Source organism: Pseudopipra pipra, chromosome 5, assembly GCF_036250125.1.
Source record: "Pseudopipra pipra isolate bDixPip1 chromosome 5, bDixPip1.hap1, whole genome shotgun sequence".
NCBI lineage: Eukaryota > Metazoa > Chordata > Aves > Passeriformes > Pipridae > Pseudopipra > Pseudopipra pipra.
The window spans coordinates 72,166,528-72,184,162 of record NC_087553.1 but is presented as its reverse complement, the minus strand read 5'-3'; the positions used below and the strand labels follow the sequence as shown (position 1 = coordinate 72,184,162).

The window sequence follows — 17,635 nt, the reverse complement described above, 5'->3', positions numbered from 1 at the left end:
AACACATGCCAAGTTATGACATGCAATATTTAACCTGGCAGCTGGGACGGAGTAACCTTGTAAACACACTTTCCTCTCAGACCAGCAGGATTTTTGTGCTGGATCAGTGCCATGTCACAGGTGGTTGTGGCATCTTGATTAGGGATGAGGTAACCTAAAGTCAAGTTCAACATCCTGTGGATTTACACCCTAAATAAATCCCAGGACATTCAGTGCGGAATTTCACTCCTTAAAAATCACAGGGCAAACAGGGAAGTGTTCTTTTCATGTAACTGAAAGTACCTGGGACTAGGAGGCACAACCCAGTGTCAGGCTAACGTGAATATTGTCTTCTCAGGCACTCTGATGGTGCCAAAACATGAATTTTGGCTCTGTGACTGAACTGCACCCTTCAACCCTTTCTGTTGGAACCAAGCCTGAAATTCTGTAGCCAGAGTTCATTGCAAGGGGAACTAGTATTAGATTCCTGAGACTGGAATATCCCAGCGTCTTACTGTCTGTTTACCTTCTAACCACTTTTAAAACACCATATTTCACAGAATCACAGAATGCTTTGGGTTGGAAGGGACCTTAAAAATCATCTTGTTCCAACCCCTGCCATGGGCAGGGACACTTTCCACTAGACCAGGCTGCTCCAAGGCTCATGCAATCTGGCCTTGGACACTTTCAGGGATGGGGCATCCACAGCTTGTCTGGGCCACCTGTGCCAGGGCCTCACTCCCTCACATTAAAATCTAAATCTACCCTCTCTGCAATCCATGGAGCCAATTATCTCTATAATTTATCTCATTGATGGAGTGAGTTTTACTTTGCACTAGTCTTGTAAGGTTGGGAACTTTCACAGGACATTGCTCAACCCTCTTGGACCCATTTCTGAGCATTGAGAAACATCCCTGCTCTAATGGATATTGCAGCTTCAGAACTTTTGTTTTTAAATTATATTTTTTTGAGAACTACAGAATATAAGTCTAAAAAAATTACAGATGAAACTGGGATTTTAAATATTAACACTGGTCTGGCTCCTTTGGGGTCATCAGTCCTGTCTAATGGACACCCATTTTACACCTCCACAGCTCTGGCCTTGAGCTTAACTGGGTCTTCCAAAGGACCCTCAAACACCTGAGCACGCTTGGAGGCAACCACCTCTCTCTGGGGACAATGGAGGGAACCTTGAATGATTTAGTCTTTAATTTGGTGAATTGAGATTGAATCCAGGTTCTCATCCTTCCTTCTTCCCCGTATTTGTCACAGCCAGGCGATGCATTTGTAAGTCTCCCATTTCCTTTCTTATATACCTGTAACTCACCAGATTATAACCAAACACCTCTAGTTTAGGCACAGATCTGACAACTCAAAAGAAACAAAGTTCGAACCCTTGTCCTCCTGCTTGAAGGACTCTAAATTAAAAGAAATTAAAAAATAAATTTGCTTTTATTGAGGCTAGTGGCATAGCACAGCAGAGGCTGACTTCAGGCAGAATTTACTGTCCCTGAAAGAATTTCTGTCTTGCACCGAGTGTGACAGTGACAACATGTGGGGAGCTCAGTGCAGAGGGCTGAGCACCACCAAGCAGGTCCCCTGGAATGAGTGTGGTTGAACTGTGCATTTCTGCAACCCCTTCCTGGCTTTTCCTGCCCCTTGGCTGCCAGGAAAAGCAAGATCAGCTCTGGGCGAGATATTTGACCGGGGCTGATACCGTGGGGTGAGCAATGCCCTGTGCCTCTGCCGGGATTTCCCCCTCTGGGGCTCAGCACTTGTTTCTCAATGTCAGAGTCTGCACCCTTCTGAATTTTCCCCTTCTCTGCTCGTGGCTATTTTCAGGGAAAAGCTGCACCCTCAGGAAGGAGTGTGGTAGCCTGAACCTTGCTCCTCTGGAATCTCAGTGCTTGGCTGTTGTGTGCAACGAGCTGAATTTCTTGCAGTCAGGGAAGGAAGATGTTTAATGAGCACATCAGGAGCAACTGGAGAGAGCACTAGACTCAAAAACTGGACGGCTTGTCCCCAGCCAGAGGAACGGATGTCTGCAATGGTGGAACAGCTCTGGGGCAGCCCCAAGCACACGATGTTGTCTGCCCTGCCTGGATCCTGCACCCGGGCAGGGCTCAGCCCTCCCAGTTGCAGACTTAAAGAGTCGTCAACCGGCTTTGCCCGATTTCTGTTCCTCTTTGCCCAGTAGCGGGGCTGATGCTGCCGGTTTGAGGCCGTTGAGGAGGAAAAGGAGCGTGAGACTACAAGGGCAGGGAGGTGAAAGGCAAGAAATGAGGAAGGAAAACACAACTCGATAAGACGAGAGGGGAGAAAAAAGCACTTTTCCATGGCAGAAACACTCCGACCCATTATAGGGATTAATTCAGGATTTTATCGTGGTCCCCCCACGCCGGGCATCAGGACTTGGGCGGGATGAGGGTGAGGGTGAGATGTGGGGCGGGAGCGGTGATATCCTGGTGATACAGGCACAGCTCGCACTTCGCTCCTTGTTTATTTACTCCTGTAATTGAAATACCTGTGAGGGCGAGGGAGGCGGCTGAAACCTGCAGACACAATGGACCGTGAACTCCAGCTGCCTTTACAAATCCAAACATTTTTATCAGCCTTTGCTGATAAAAATCAGCCATTTATCACCGGGAGCCTGACCCTCAGAAGCTCTTTTTCAAGTCCCTCCAAAGAAAGCGGCATCAGCGGTGAAAACTGCTCAGCATCCAGCTGGTGAGAGGACAGGGCAAATAGTTGTTTTCCTCTTTGACATTTCTGAAAATCTCCAATTCCCCGAAAATATTGCAGTCAATTTTCTCGGCTTTTTTAGTATTCCCCCCCCCCCCTTTTTCTTTAAGTGCAAAATTCAACATTTTTGTTTTGTTTTTCTTTTCCAAAAAATTGTATAAATACCCCTCGTTCAGCTCAGAGGAATAATTTTCTCTGTTGCAAGAAAGTGTCATTAATGCACTAGCAAGAATTTGGGCAGCTGCTGCCTGACTTTTGCAACCTCTTTTCCAGGCTAGGGAACACTTTGGAATGGCTTTAAACTGGATGAGAGTAGGTTTAAATTAGATACTAAGAATGAATTTTTACTGTGAGGGTAGTGAGGCCCCGGCACAGGTTGCCCAGAGAAGTTGTGGATGTCCCATCCCTGGAAGTGTTCAAGTCCAGGCTGGATGGGGCTTGGAGCAGCCTGGTCTGGTAGAAGGTGTTCCTGCCCATGGCAGGGGGTAGGAATGGCATGATCTTTAAGGTCCCTTCCAACACAAACCATTCTGTGATTCTGTGAACTTTGTACCTATGTTCCAGGATGGTAAACCAAGGCCATGCTGGAAACTGCTGCCGGATCCAGCTGCCCTGACAATAAGAGATCACACATAAGGCCGCATCCATAGGGCGATGTCCACACAGCTCCCAGCCACCACTTTCAAATTCTAGCCATGGAAATAGTCCCTGGGTGCAGGGTTGGACCGTGCAACTCGGATCCCAGCAGGAATCACGCCCACTGCACCCCCATGCCGCGTCCTAAGGAGGTGATGCGTGTTTCACCGAACGTAGGCAAAAACGTGACTTGTCCTTTCCTTCCAAGTTTCCTTTGGAGAATATAAAAAAAAAAAGAAATAAAAAAAAAAGAAAACATTAAAAGAGGAGGATGAATCACAGCTTAGTCAGAGTTGGGGCTCGTCAGAGCAATTGCTGATGGTGCTGGCATTTTGATGCTGGGGGCAGGGTGCCAGGAGAGGCTGGCTGGTGACCAGTGGGTTCTTCCAAAGGGGACGGGGAATTAAGTCCAGGATTCTTATGGTAGGATGCATCCAAAGCCTAATTCCACTGTTCAGGATGAGTTACTAGGTGAGTTCGATGTTAGAGCAGCAGTGGAACATAAGAGGGAATTTAGGGAGTTTGGCTCTGATGTTTTGGAGAAGTTTATAGCCTGTAAACCCCGTAAGAGATGGGTATCCTGTTCTCACAGAAACAGGTTATTTCGCCCTTTTCTGCCAGACTTCCCCTCTTTGCACTGCCCTTTCCTCTTCCACCTCTCTGTACCTGCTGCCTTCATCCCTCAGACACTCAAGGTCATTTTGTCCCCCATCCACCACCAGGACTTTCAGAGTTTAAGCCCTGCATTACATTTATACCCCTGTCCCTTTGCATTTATTAAAGGTCCCTGAGATGGGATGGGTGAAGCAGCAGCTCCAGCCAGCGCTGGCTGGCTTATCCCACCCTCCACATGCTCCATCACACAGCGCAGCAGAGGATGTGGGACAGCATCCCTGGCTGTCCCGTGGCATCCTGTGCTTGTTGTGCCTCTCAGCGAGCTGACACACCTCTTACTGACAGCATTCCTCCCCCTCAGTGACTTGATTTCTGGAAAAATCGCTGAGCTAAGCACCCCCGTGGGCTCCTTTCACAGCAGCTGCGAGCAACATCTTATTTACCGGTCTGGGTGCTATTAATAGGGAGCTGGAATTTTGCATGGCACAACTTGAGAGGGGAAAAATAATCCTCTCAGAGCACCTAGTGAGACATCCTGCTCACCACCCTCTCCCCAGGGTGAAAGTGCCTTATAAATAGTAATGGTTCTTCCAGCTGACCTCCCTTGGAGCAGCTGGGTGCTCGTGCCCCTGAAATCCAGGCCATTTATTTAGGAGTTGAAGCTTTCCGCTCCAGTTATTCAGGAGTTTTTAAGCCAAGAGTTACTAGGTGGAGCTAATTTGAAGTGACTGTGATTTTAATTCAGGCAGGGTTTCGCTTTCGGGCTCCTTTTGATATCGTGGGGGTGGTGACTTGTGAAGCCACAGAGAGGAGAGTGAGCTGCTGGAGGAAGGAGGATGATGCCCAAATTCCTTGTCCTGTAACATCATGTGAATATTTGTCCTACTTCTGATTCATGTTTTAGCTGGCAACTGAGCTTCTGTTGCCCTCCATGTGAAAAGGATTTGGGGATTTTGGAAAAAAAACAACCCTCCTGGCCTTTCCCAAGGATGGATTTTGTGCACAGTGGTCCAGGGACCACTGTTGTGCCTGATCCCCATCCCACATTTGCCAGCTGGAGCACTCACTGCTCCCTCCCATCTTCCTTCCCACATCCCAAATCTGGTTCTTTTCCAGCTCCCTCATAGTAGCTATTTAAAAATTCCTTTTTTTTTTTTCTTTTTTGTTGCCTGTGAATATTTTTTCCCTGTGTAGGAGAGGGAAGGATTGTGCATTTTTTACTCCATCCATCTTGGCTCCATGTAAGGAATTGGCCAAAAATACCTTCTTTCTAGATGTGTTAACAAATACAAGCCTTTGCTTCCAGGGGAGGAAAATGCCCTATATAATAAAAGAAGGGGGTTGAATGCTTTAAGTATCTGAGATGCTCCTTATCGGGCTTTAAATTTTCAAGCAAAATTTGCTTTATTAAACCCCATCAAAGCAGATGCTCCCGCCTCTGCGGCTCTTCCCACCTATCACATATTCCCACTTCTCCCTGCTGTGGCACGTTCCCACCCAGCATCCTGCCAAAAGGACCCCTCTGTGCCAGGTGGGATAATCCTCATAGCTAAGGCAGTGTTGGGGTGCAGGGGGAGGGTGTTGAGCATCTTTAGGACTTCAGTGTCACCATAGGAATTTTCTGAGTGGCTCCTGGACAATGTCCCAACCCCTCTGTGCTGCAAACACAGACTGTGTCGGGGTGTGAGTATTGCTGGGGTGCTGTTTGCAGCCTAGCTGAAGGTGGAAATGAGACTTGCAGGAACCTGGTGAGCAGATTAAAGAGTTTTATAAACTAATAGAAGAATGAAAATTTAAAAAAAGAATAATAATAATTACATATTTATCATAGGTGAATATACATGACAGATAGACAAATAATAGAACGAAAATATTAAAATATTAATAAATTATTAATGAAATAACAATAAATATGAAACCAGCGAGATTAATAAATTAAGAATAATAAGAGAAATAAATAATAGATCAATACTAAGCACCCGTTTGAGGGCAAAGGTTCCCCGCGGAGCATCCCCAGCGCTCCCGGCGCTTCAGCCCCTTGCGGGGAGGGACGGAGGGATGCGGGGGGGTGGACCAGGCGCCTCCCGGGCGCGGATGCGGGCGCGGAGCGGGGCGGAGCAGCCGCGGTGGCCGCGGGCGGAGGAGGAGCCGCCGCATCCCGGGCATCCCCTCCGGGGGAGGCGGCCCCGGCACCGCATGTGCGACGTGAGGGACGTGCAGGAGCGCAGACACCGGCATCCCCCGGCCCCCCGGCATCCCCTGAGCCCCCCCGGCATCCCTCGAGCCCCGTCCGAGCCCCCCGGGTCCCCCCGGCCCGAACCCTCTGAGCGCGGTGTGGGGGCGCGCCAGCGGAGCCCCCCGTCCCACTGCTGTGTACTTGGAATTCATTTATTTTATTATCACTTTATTATTTTATTTTAAAAATATTGTTATTTCTAAAATAATTTTTATTTTGTTTCTCTCGTTTTGATTTTTTTTCAGTTAATTTTATTTTTATTTTATTAAAATTCTATTTTTTTAGTTTATTTTTTCCCTTTTTAAAAATTTTATTCCATTTTTATTTTCTATATTTCTATTTTATTTTTTTTCTTACTCCATTGTTATTTTCTACTTTTCTTAGGGTTTATTTTATTTGCTTCATATTTTTCCCTTTTATTTCCTTCTTATTCGCTCAATCTTTACTTCATTTTATTTTCCCCTTTTTATTTCCCCCTTTTTATTTCTTCGCTTTACCTCCTTTTAATTTTTCTAAATTATTAGTTTTTAAAAAAAATTTCATTTTAATCTTTTACTTTTTATTTCCTTTTCGCCATTTTAATGATTTAATTATCATTATCGGTTTTATTATTTTTATTGCTTTTACTCAATTAATTTTCTAACACGGGAGAAGCGAGACGGGAAAGTTTTTTAACCGTACGGTTTTTTAGCTTGGGGGAGCCCTCACACACCCACCCCTCTGTAACACCCCCATAATCCCCCCCCCTCGCTGTCGCATCCTTTGGTTTGGGGGGTCGGTGGTCGCGTCCCCGCGGGGAACAAAGCGGGTCCTTTGTCCGCGCTGCAGTTCCGGGGGCGGGCGGCGGGGGGCAGCACTGCCCGGGCCGCGCCGCATCCCCCCCTTCATCCTCCCCATCCTCCTCCTCCCCATCCTCCTCCTCCTCCTCCTCCTCCTTCCCCGCCTCCTCCGCGGCTCCGCAGCGCCCGCCCGGCCCCTCCCTGCCCTCCCCGCCCCGCGGGGCGGGCGCCGCCGGGCCCGGCCTGTCGGGATAGAAATAGGCGGCACCGGAGCTGCCGGCACATCGCGAGCGGAGCCGGGCAGGGCGGCAGCCGAGACCGCAGCAGCAGCAGCGCCACGAGCAGACCTTCTCAATCCTTTTTTCCCCGGCTGCCTCGCGTGGAGATTTTTTCCTACTCTTTTTTTTTTTCCTCCCTATTTTTTTTCTGATTATAAAGGGAAGCTTTTCTTTTTTTGCTCGCCCTCGCTCCCTCCCAGCGCGCAGCGGCAGCGCTGGTGCCGTTCCTGCCCGGCTTTGTGCCCTGAAGCCCCGTCCCTCCTCTTCCTTCTCCTCCTCCCCCCTCCTGCCGTAAAACCTTCACGAGGCTCCGAGCAGCAGCATCCGAAAGCGCCGCAGCCGCTCGCTGAAGCCACCGACTGCAGCAAAAACCCTTTTTATTTTTTGTTACATATTTCCTCCCCCTCCTTCCTCTTTTTTTTTCTCCTCCTCTCCCCCGCAAACGCATCAAGGTGGACGCGGAGCGCAAAAAGACCTTTGTTTTAAAAATGCCCATGGAGCTGACGCAAAGCCGCATCCAGAAGATTTGGCTTCCCAATGACAACCGCCCGGCGCTGCCCCGCCGCTGTGAGTACGGGCACCGCAGCATCCCCGCGGGATGGGACGGGATGGGATGGAGGGGTGGGTGGGAAGCAGTCCCCGTCCTCTGCGCTCCCAGAGGGGGCTCTTTGCAGCGCGTTCCTCCCTCAGCATCCGTGCAGCATCCCGCTTCCCCCCTCCTCTGCCTGCTCCAGCATCATCCCCGTGCCCGCATCCCACTCGCTGCCATCCCGTGACTCACTTCCAGCCCTTGGGAGCTGGAGGAAGGTGCAGCCGTCACATGGCCCCGCGCAGCGGAGGATGCGGGGAGGTGCTGAGACACGCGTGGCCCAATTTCCACTCCCTCCTCCCCGCTCCCCCTCTCGGCTTCCAGCCCTGGGATTAAAAGGAAAGGGAGCAGGTTGTTCACCTCGGCGCCCGGTCACCGGCTCAGCAGGGATTTTTCAGGGTGTCACAGAGTCATGAATGGTTTGGATTGAAAGGGACCTTAAAGCTCATCCTGTTCCAACCTCACTGCCATGTGCAGGGACACCTTCCACTAGACCAGGTTGCTTCAAGCCCCATCCAATTAGTGCATTATAAATTTTTATTTTTTTTGGAAGTGGAGGCAGGATTAGGGAAATGGATTTAGGGAAAAAAAACCCCAGCCGTTTGCACTTTATCATTTAACCCTGTGGGATGAGATAAGAGACAGGTGGAGGGGAAGGCAGAAATTAATGATGAAACTTCTGCAGTGCTCTTTGAAGCTCAGAAAGATCCTTGAGGGGTTAAAACCAACCTCTGTGTTTAAAAAAAATAAATAACATATATGTATATATAAATAAAATCAAATGTTTGGGTCATCCGGGTGTTACTATAAACCAATTCATGAATCATAATACAATCTGAAAGCTCAGGAGGCAGCTCCTTTAACTCACCCAACAGCTAAACTGACAACCTACCCGTTGTGCAACTCCGTGTAACTCTAAATGAGCATCGCAGGACTCTGCAGAGCCGAGATGGAGGAGATGGCACTGGATGAAGGATAGAAGTGGCTTGGGCAGTTGGGTGAATCAGTCTTTCCGATGCTTTTCCTCATCAGGCATTTAAAGTTGCTTCTGATGTTTATTTCTCTTGGCTGGAAAGTATCCCCTTTAAAAAAAAAATAATAATTTTAGGAAAAGCAGATATCCTATGAATTTGCCAGCTGTTGTTGCCTGGGGCTATGGGTCAGGCTCCCTGGAGCAGATGTTGGGACGTGCTGCCTGAGCCTGGCAAGGGCAGCTCTGCAGCAGGAGCTGCTGAGGAAATGGGATTTCAGCAACAGGCTGAACATCTGGGTTGCCAAGGGGCTTTGGTCTGAGTGGGGTAAAATGGCTTAATGCTTTGCATGTGTGTCTGTATGGCTTGACTTTTCTCAAGGACTGACACCTCTGAAAGAAATGCCTTGTGCACGCAGAGTCTCCCAGTGTTTCTTGCCACTTGGTTTCTCAGAGGAGAGAATTCCCTCTTGGTAGAGGAGAAAACTAACATATTTAGTATATTAAGGCACTAAGGGGCTTATTAATAACACAATGTGGCTTCTAATTATTTTTTCTCGGGCTGGGAACAAGCCATGCTGGGCACTTTTCACTATGCAATATGGGAAGAGGGTTGTTAGGCTTTTTTAGATCTATTTTTTTATTATTTTTTTTTTTAACACAGGGTGGCTATTTTAAACTCGAGGTGCTATTAATTCCTCAGCAGCAACAAAGAGCAGAGCCACAAAGCTGGGTGGGAAGTGGGGGTGTAACGGAGACCACGGCCGGTGTGGTCCCTGGAGGGAGCGGGAGCATCCCTGGGAGCATCCTCTGGAAGCTGCTCCCTGCGCGTGAAATAATTAGTCCGATTGTCGCTTCCTCGTCAGTGGGAGGCTGGAGTGGCTCAGAAGCGGTGCCTTCATCTGGCCTTTTGACGGCGATCCATTGAATTGCTGTCAAGCTGCACGTCTCTCACGTAGGGGCTGGGAAAGTCAAGTCGTCGCAGGCGCCGGGTGGGCAGAGCCAGGCGAGGGGAGGGGGCTCGGGAGGGGGATGCTCCAGGAGGGAAGGGGCTGCCGCTGCCTTTCTCTGTCCCATCACTTCTCTTTGCCATCACTCCCGCTCGGGGGCTGTGCCTGTAAAACCCCGGCTGGCGCGTTTTCGGGGCGGTAGCGATTCCAGGTGTGCGTGTGATGCAAAGTGCAGAAACCTTCATGCGTGAAGGTGTCAGGGTATTGCAGTGAGAAGAAGCTGCAGAAGGGGAATGTAGGGCTAATGTAGAACATGTGGTGTGGGGGATCACTTGTATACAAGGAGACCGTAAAAGTGCCTGAAGTGGGGAGGTGGCTGTTTTATCCGACCTGTTAGAGAAGCAAATTTCCTTCCCTCTTGTGGTTTGTATTGTTTTGTTGTGTTTTTTGTTTTTGCTTCCTTCCCTCCCCTGTTCTGGTAAAGCACAGGAGCTCATCAGTGCTGACTTTCTGGCAGCTGTAAGCCACACGTGATGAGCACCTTCTAAATATCCTGACTGAGCCTGAAAGTCATCCCTGACCTTGACTTACCTGGCTAGATATGGATAAGCAGTAATGAATATCCATTGAAATCCCCGATAGCTTCCCAGCAGTGGTGAAAAGAAATTATGAATGAGGTCTTTGTGAAACACTGAGCAAAACACTGGTTTCTGTTTCATCCCTGATACAAAGTTTCTCCGGAGACTTTTGTGATTTAGTTGGGTTTGGGCTCAGATTCCTGATAAAAAGTTCCTTGCTGGATACCCTGGTGTTTTGGGAGCTGCTTCCAGGTCTGTAAACAGATGCTTTTTCATGGTCCAAGGGGAACCTGGATCTTGATCTTTCCTTTGGCAGAAAAACAAATTGTGGGGAGATTCCTCAATTACAGGTGTTTAACTCCTGCAGCACCCTTCGGAGGTGGCACATATGTGCCACCTCTGGGGCTGTCACAGATGTCTGGAGCCAAAGGCACATGAACAGTACCCAGTATTGTCCCCATCCTCTTGAACTGCTGTTAATGGCCCAAAATCCTCTTGGCTCTTTGAGATCCTTTGTCCACTCTTAAAGGAAGGGTTTCTTTATTTGGGTATTATTCCCTCCTCCTCACTTTATCTAATAAGTGTGTGGGTTTTGTTGCAAAACCAGACTTGCAGCCATAGGTTGTGAGAGGAAGTGAAACTGTTAGAGGGGAAACAAAGATTTTTCTGGGTATATTGCTCAGCTTCCTTGGTACCCAAGCGTGGAAAATTGGCACTTGCTGCCAAAATCGATGAGAGCTGCCCTGGGCTTTTGAAACAGCACTGGGGAGGCAGGTTCTACAAAGGGAGTGAGTGTGAGGGCAGCTCCAGCCTGAGGAATGTGGAATATTTATGAAAAGAAGAAAAAGAGAAAATATATTTTAGGTAGTTTTTAATCTCTTGCCTGCTGAGTCTGCTTTGGTGAGACAATGAGGAAGATGATGGGAAGCTCTTCTTTGCTGTCTGGGTACCAGTGCTGTCACTCTTCCTTGTGGTCTTAATTTGTTTTCTTCAGCTGTTGGATTTATTTTTTTTCCTAGAAAGCAAAGGGAATCCCATGTAATTTGCATGTTTTATGGATACCGCTCAGTTTTGTTTGCCCTCTCCAGATCTAATCTGAGTCTCCATCCTCAGGTCCCACCTGCAGGCAGCTGGGACAGGCAGGCAGAGCTCTCCACCTAGACCATAATTAAGCTGGGGTTTATGGCTCTGCCACCAGCCACTCACTCCCTGCATTCCTTTCCCATGAGGTCTCTGGGCTCACCGGGTGGATGGAAGGGTGGGAGGGAAATCCCCTGGAGGGTCTTGCCTGTCCTGCCCCTGCTGGGAGGGCTCTTGGAGTGTCACACTGGGCGGCATGAAAGGCAGCTGGCTAATCTAAATTCCATTAGGCATCATTAAGATCTTCCTTTCCTGGCTTTGTGCCTTGGCCTTGCCCGTGTGCAGCACCATGTGAGAAGCAATTCTTCAGAGCAAGCCCTAGAGAGGAGCAGGGATGCAGCCAAGGGAGAGGGATGCTGCCTCATTACATGTTCCACGGAATGTGTGGTCCAGATGCATCCCCTGACACTGGGGCTGCAAAGTACTAAAAAAAAAAATTCCCAAACTGTATTCCCAGTCCTCTAACCTCAGCAGTTTCCTCTGAACTGAACCAGGAATTTGCTTTCAAAAGGATTTATGGGGGGAGAAAGTGATTCACCTGGGCAGCCTGGCAGCTGATTTGTCTGCATTTTGGTCATGCCATTCAAGTGACTTGGACAGGAATTTCTCTACACTTGCCAAGTCATTGCTAAGCGCTGCCTCTGGATTTTATTTCCAGCTGTTTGACATGGATGCTCTTTACCACAAAAAAAACCCCAAACCAACAACCCAGCTTAAAATAGGTTTATGAGAAAAAAGGGATAAATTACTTGAATATCTGCTTTTAAATGCTGATGGTTCTGTGGTCCTCATGCCCTGTTTGTCTTCAGAAAAACAGTTGGTTGCATTTGCACGTGTATCAGTTAAGAATCTAGTCAAATATTTTGGAAGATGCTCTCTGGGTGAAGATCTCTGTGCAGACCTGGTATTTCAGCACAGCAGCAGTGTCTGAAGTGTGCTGCTGCAGGACCTGGACCAAAGTACTTGGCCATCCTCCAGCTTTTCACAGAATTGGCCAATCCACAGAAATGGGAGGTTGTGTTTGCCTTGTTTTCTTTTTTTTTTGGTTGTAAGTAAGGAAACTGAGGTGTGGAGACTCTCCAGGAGCCTGGGCCAGCTGCTGGTTCCTTGCCTACTTTGCAACCATCAGGATGTTCTTACCGTGGCTTTCAGGCTGTGACTGTTGTCCCTCCCTGGTTTGGGTGACACCAGAGTGAATTTGGGTCAGCATGGCTTAGCTGGGCCAGCTGTGTCTCACCAGTGGGAAGCCATGGAGCCATCCACCATGCCTCCTGCTCAGGGTCTTGATTGTCCAAACTCACGAGAGGGATGTACAAGAGATATTACAGAGGTGATGGTGCACAAAGAACACAGGTTTTGGATTTTCTCGGCTGCTGAAGGATTTAGGGGAAGGCTGAGTGAAGAGCAAGTGCCTTGTAGGGTTGATACAAGATGAGCTGGAGGATTCACAGCTGCTCATTTTCTTTCTCCTCCTCCTCCTCATAGCCTGTGGGCCACAGCTTGCCAATTCCCCCACTGTGATAGTGATGGTTGGCCTCCCAGCCCGTGGGAAGACCTACATCTCCAAGAAGCTGACTCGCTACCTCAACTGGATCGGTGTCCCTACAAAAGGTGAGGCATTCACTGGCTTCCTGGGGGAAGCATGAGGTCTGGTCCTCAGGATTTGCTGTAGGAGTTCAGTGCCTTGGGATGTAGTGGGAGAGCTTTCCAAAATCGGATGGTCCAAATATTGACGTTTTGCCATTTCTGCTGCAGCCTGGGTCCTCCTTCACTTCAAGATCAAGAGATGTCCCTTGAGCCCTTTGCTCTAAGGATGTAATTTCTTATCACTTTGCTTGCTTTAATTGCAGAAACTGTACAGATGAGATGAGCTCCTGATTTTGATGGTTTTTGTCTTTCCCAAATAGTTTTCAACGTGGGGGAATATCGCCGTGAGGCCGTGAAGCATTACAGCTCCTATGACTTCTTCCGTCCTGACAACGAGGAGGCCATGAAAGTCAGGAGGTAAGTGTGGGCACTGCCTCCATCCTGGTGAAGCCCATGGCTGGAGCACAGTTACCCAGTTTGTTCGGGGGTGATGAGCAGGGCTCTACTTTTGAGTTCTCCCTGCCTGGCCAAAGAGGCCTGACTTGGGTGCCAAGAGCTCAAAACTGAAGCTGCGTGGGCTTGGTAGCTTCTGGGTCACCAGCACATCCAGAGGACATTAGGACCACACATCTCCTCTTTTGCAGGCAATGTGCCATGGCTGCCTTGAGGGATGTCAAGCTGTACCTGACGGAAGAGGCTGGACAGATCGCGGTAAGAACGGAGATGCGCTCCATGGGATTTTGGCAAGTCCCAGTCCTGAACGTCCTGTGCCATTTGCTCTGCAGTTTCTTCCCTGAGGAGGGGCTCAGTGGGAAACCAGGCACTTGTTGTGCTAACTGACATCTTTGCTTTTAAAGGTTTTCGATGCCACCAATACCACACGGGAGAGGAGAGGGATGATCCTAAACTTTGCCAAAGAAAATGGATTTAAGGTTGGTACCGTGGGGCTGATGCCTGAATTGCATAGTCCACCTTTAGTGTACTGTGGTGTATCTTCTTTCACTAACGTGTTGTCCTCATGATGCTCCTGTGTAAGGGATATTTCATTGCTGGGTTTGATTAAAAATGTGAAACTCTTCCCTCATTCCTCATAACAAGTCCTGGAGGAGGAAACAATGGGAGTAGGGCAGAGGGAGAGCTCTCTGGGCTAGCAGGGAGGAGGTTGGGTTGGGCAAGGAGCTGGTTGAGTGTTAAAAGCCTTGTTGGCTTTCAGCTGAGGTTTGCTTTGTTTCACAGGTGTTCTTCATTGAATCTGTCTGCAACGATCCCACTGTGGTTGCCACCAATGTTATGGTAAGTGTGGAAGTGTCTTGCTTTTGTTTTCCCTCCATAGACAAGTAGGAAGCCTGGTTCTCATGGTGGACTTCAACCACCCTGGTATCTGTTGGAGGGACAACACAGCATGGCACAAGCAATCCAGGAAGTTCCTGGAATGTGTTGATAATAACTTCCTTCCCTGAGAGAGAGGAGCCAACAAGGAGAATGTGCTGTGTTGCACCTTGTTGCCACCAACAGGGAAGGGCTGGTGAGGAATGGGAAGCTCAAGGGCAGCCTGGGCTGTAGTGACCATGAAATGAGACCTTAGCAGAGCAGACTTTGGCCTCTTCAGGAATATGCTTGGTGGAGTACCAGGGGATAAAGCTCTGGAGGAAAGAGGGAACCAAGAAAGCTGGATCATCTCCAAGTTCAGGTGTGATGCATTACCAACAAAGAAGTAATCAAAAACGTCAGGAGGCCTGCATGGCTGAACAAGGAGCTCCTAGACAAACACAAAAAGGAAGCCTACAGAGGATGGAAGCAAGTAGAGGCAGCCTGGGAGGAATACAGAGATTGTTTGAGTAGCCGGGGATCAGGTTAGAAACAGTAAAGCCTTGACAGAATTAAATCTGGACAGGGATGTCGGGAACAACAAGAAAAGCTTCTATAGGTACATTTGATGATAAAAGGAAGACTAGGGAAAATGTGGGCCCTCTCCAGAAGGAAATAGGAGGCCTGGATACTGGGGATATGGAAAAGGCTGTGGTACTCAATGACTTTCTGCCTCAGTTTTCACCACCAAGTGCTCCAGCCCACTGACGGAGTTGTAGAAGGCAAAGGCAAGGACTGGGAGAATGAAAAGTCACCTACTGTAGAAGATCAGGTTTGTGACCATCTAAGGAACCTGAAGGTTTACAAGTCCATGGGACCTGATGTGATGCATCTGTTGGTCCTGAGGGAACAGGTGGATGAAGTGGGGATACCACTATCCATCACATTTGAGAAGTCATGGCCATCCGGTGAAGTTCCCACTGACTGGAAAAGGGAGAACATAACCCTCGTTATTAAAAAGAGGAAAAAGAGGAGACTTGGGAAACTGCAGGCTGGTCAGTCTCACTTTGGTGTTTGGCAAGATCATGGATCAGATCCTCCTGAAAACTATGCTGAGGCACGTGGAAAATAAGGAGGTGATTAGAGAGAGCCAGCATGGCTTCACTGAAGGCAAAGCGTGCCTGACAGGCAGGGCTTGGTATTGGGACTGGTGCTGTTTAACATCTCTGGTGACATGGACAGTGGGATTGAAGCACCCTCAGCAAGTTTGCTGATGTCACCAGGCTGTGTGGTGTGGAGGAAGGGATGCCATCCAGAGGGACCTGGACAGGCTGGAGAAATGGGGCCTGTGCCAATCCCATGAAGTTCAAGAAGGCCAAGTGCAAGGTGCTGCACCTGGGTCAGATCAATCCCAAGCACAAGTACAGGCTGGGTGGAGAATGGATCGAGAGCAGCCCTAAGGAGAAAGGGTGCTGGGCTGGGACTGGAGCGTGGATTTTGCTCCTGTTGGGAGCTGTTGTCCCAGGGCCAGTGACCAGCTCTTTGAGAGGTTGCACACAACCTTTTCCATGACGCTAATAAAACCCTCAGTTTGCTGCATCTTTTTTTTTTTTTAACTGGATTTTTTTTTTTTTTGTAGGATTTTAATCCCTTTATTTGGAAACTAATGCTTGAAGGGGGAGAAAATGAATGTGGGATTTTGCTCCATGGGGGTGCTGCAGATGAATGGTGCTCGTAGTGCTGGGATCAGTGTGGAAAATACGCCATGGGCCCTGGATGCTGCCACATGTGTCACTCTGTTGTGTTATCCTGTTCGTTTCAGGATTGCCTTTGAAGTTACTAATATGTAATGCTGCTGTTCAAACCCAAATCTCCAGAGAAAATAGCCTGTTAGATTAGTTCAGGGGGAAAAATAGCCTGTTACATTAGTTCAAGCAGAACTCAGTCGATGGGAGTTCTGGATATTCATGTTGCCCATTTGTAGTATCTGTCAGCCCAGTAACTTGCAGCAAACAGTGCACAGAAAGGGTTTGAATGTTGTTATGCAAATATCCTTTTGCTGACCCAGGATAAACATCTTGTCTAAATTCGTGCACTTTCCATTCTTAGCTTGAATTTAAACCTGATGCTTTTTTTTTTTAACCACAAGGAAGCTCAGTTTTCCCCACTGTGTTGGGTGGTGAGGTGCTACCACAATTCCTGGGAGAATGGGAGTGGACTGATGCACATCTATACTAACCATGCAATGGTTTATACCAGATTATCTCACTTTATGCTTTTTTTTGGGTCTAACTCGCTTCTTTTGTGCCCTATGATAAGTGATGAATGTAAAGTGTCTCAGCTGTTTGCTGAATGTTGGCAGGACTTTGGAATTCAAGATTAGCATTGTTTGGCTGGGAGACCTTCCTGACCTCTCCTTGTGGCGTGGGTTTTTTTTTTTTACAGGAAGTCAAATTGTCCAGCCCAGATTACCGGGACTGTAACTCCACTGATGCCATGGAGGACTTCATGAAGAGGATCAACTGTTACCAAGCCAGTTACCAGCCACTAGACCCTGATGACTACGACAGGTAAGAGACTTTGCTGACTTTCGAGCTGGCTTAAACACCCTCCTGCTCCCAGGAGAGAAGCAGTGAAGGATGAAGCTGTATTTCACTTTGTGTTCAAATACCTGACTGTGCTAGAGTAAAGTATGGCCAAGCCTCACCTTGAAACCAGGCTTTTTCCTTGAAAATGCTGGTTTTCCCCAGCTCTGTGCCAGGGAGTCAGGCACTGAAACTTTCCCAGGCTCTCTGGGCTCAGATATGCTGTTTTCAACCCTGTTCTGCAGGTCTAAATACAAAGGGTTTGGAAAAGCACTTGAGTTTGAGTGGTTGAGGTGCTTTTGTCACTGTCCCACTTAAAGGAAGGGATTGGTTGGCTCAGACCACAGGACTGAGCAAGCCCTGTGGCTTCTGCCTAGTTGTGTGCCCTGGGAAGACCTTTGCTGTCCTGTATGACTCTGCAGGCACCTCCCAGCCTTTCCACTGCTCACAAACACGTCTGTGTGCTCTACCCGGATTATTCCACTCCTGCTGATCCCTGTTGTGGGGAGGAGCATGTTCCCTGTTAGTCCTGTTTAATCCTCTTTACTGCTGCAAGGAGGAATAGCGATTACACTGGTGTTATTCAGCTCTCTGTGAATCCCCATTACCTGTTGGCTTCCTGTTGAAAATAGCCTGCAGGAAATCCTTTTAGCTGGGTGATTA

The 17,635-nt window shown here is 48.4% G+C and overlaps 1 protein-coding gene across 9 annotated transcripts in view; it reads left to right on the top strand.

Annotated features, from left to right (window-relative positions):
- Positions 1–17,635, top strand: part of PFKFB3 (6-phosphofructo-2-kinase/fructose-2,6-biphosphatase 3) — a 44,475-nt gene that overhangs the window by 15,176 nt on the left and 11,664 nt on the right. For 2 of the 9 annotated variants that reach the window (XM_064656564.1, XM_064656559.1), the window contains exons 1-7: positions 7,224–7,832; positions 12,978–13,103; positions 13,400–13,496; positions 13,724–13,790; positions 13,937–14,011; positions 14,316–14,372; positions 16,833–16,957. In XM_064656564.1, the coding sequence (XP_064512634.1) occupies positions 7,754–7,832; positions 12,978–13,103; positions 13,400–13,496; positions 13,724–13,790; positions 13,937–14,011; positions 14,316–14,372; positions 16,833–16,957 (626 nt within the window). In that variant the 5' untranslated portion in view covers positions 7,224–7,753. Of the gene's footprint in view, positions 1–7,222; positions 7,833–12,977; positions 13,104–13,399; positions 13,497–13,723; positions 13,791–13,936; positions 14,012–14,315; positions 14,373–16,832; positions 16,958–17,635 lie in introns of those variants that run through there. The other 7 variants (XM_064656566.1, XM_064656561.1, XM_064656557.1 and 4 more) reach the window with 6 other exon arrangements.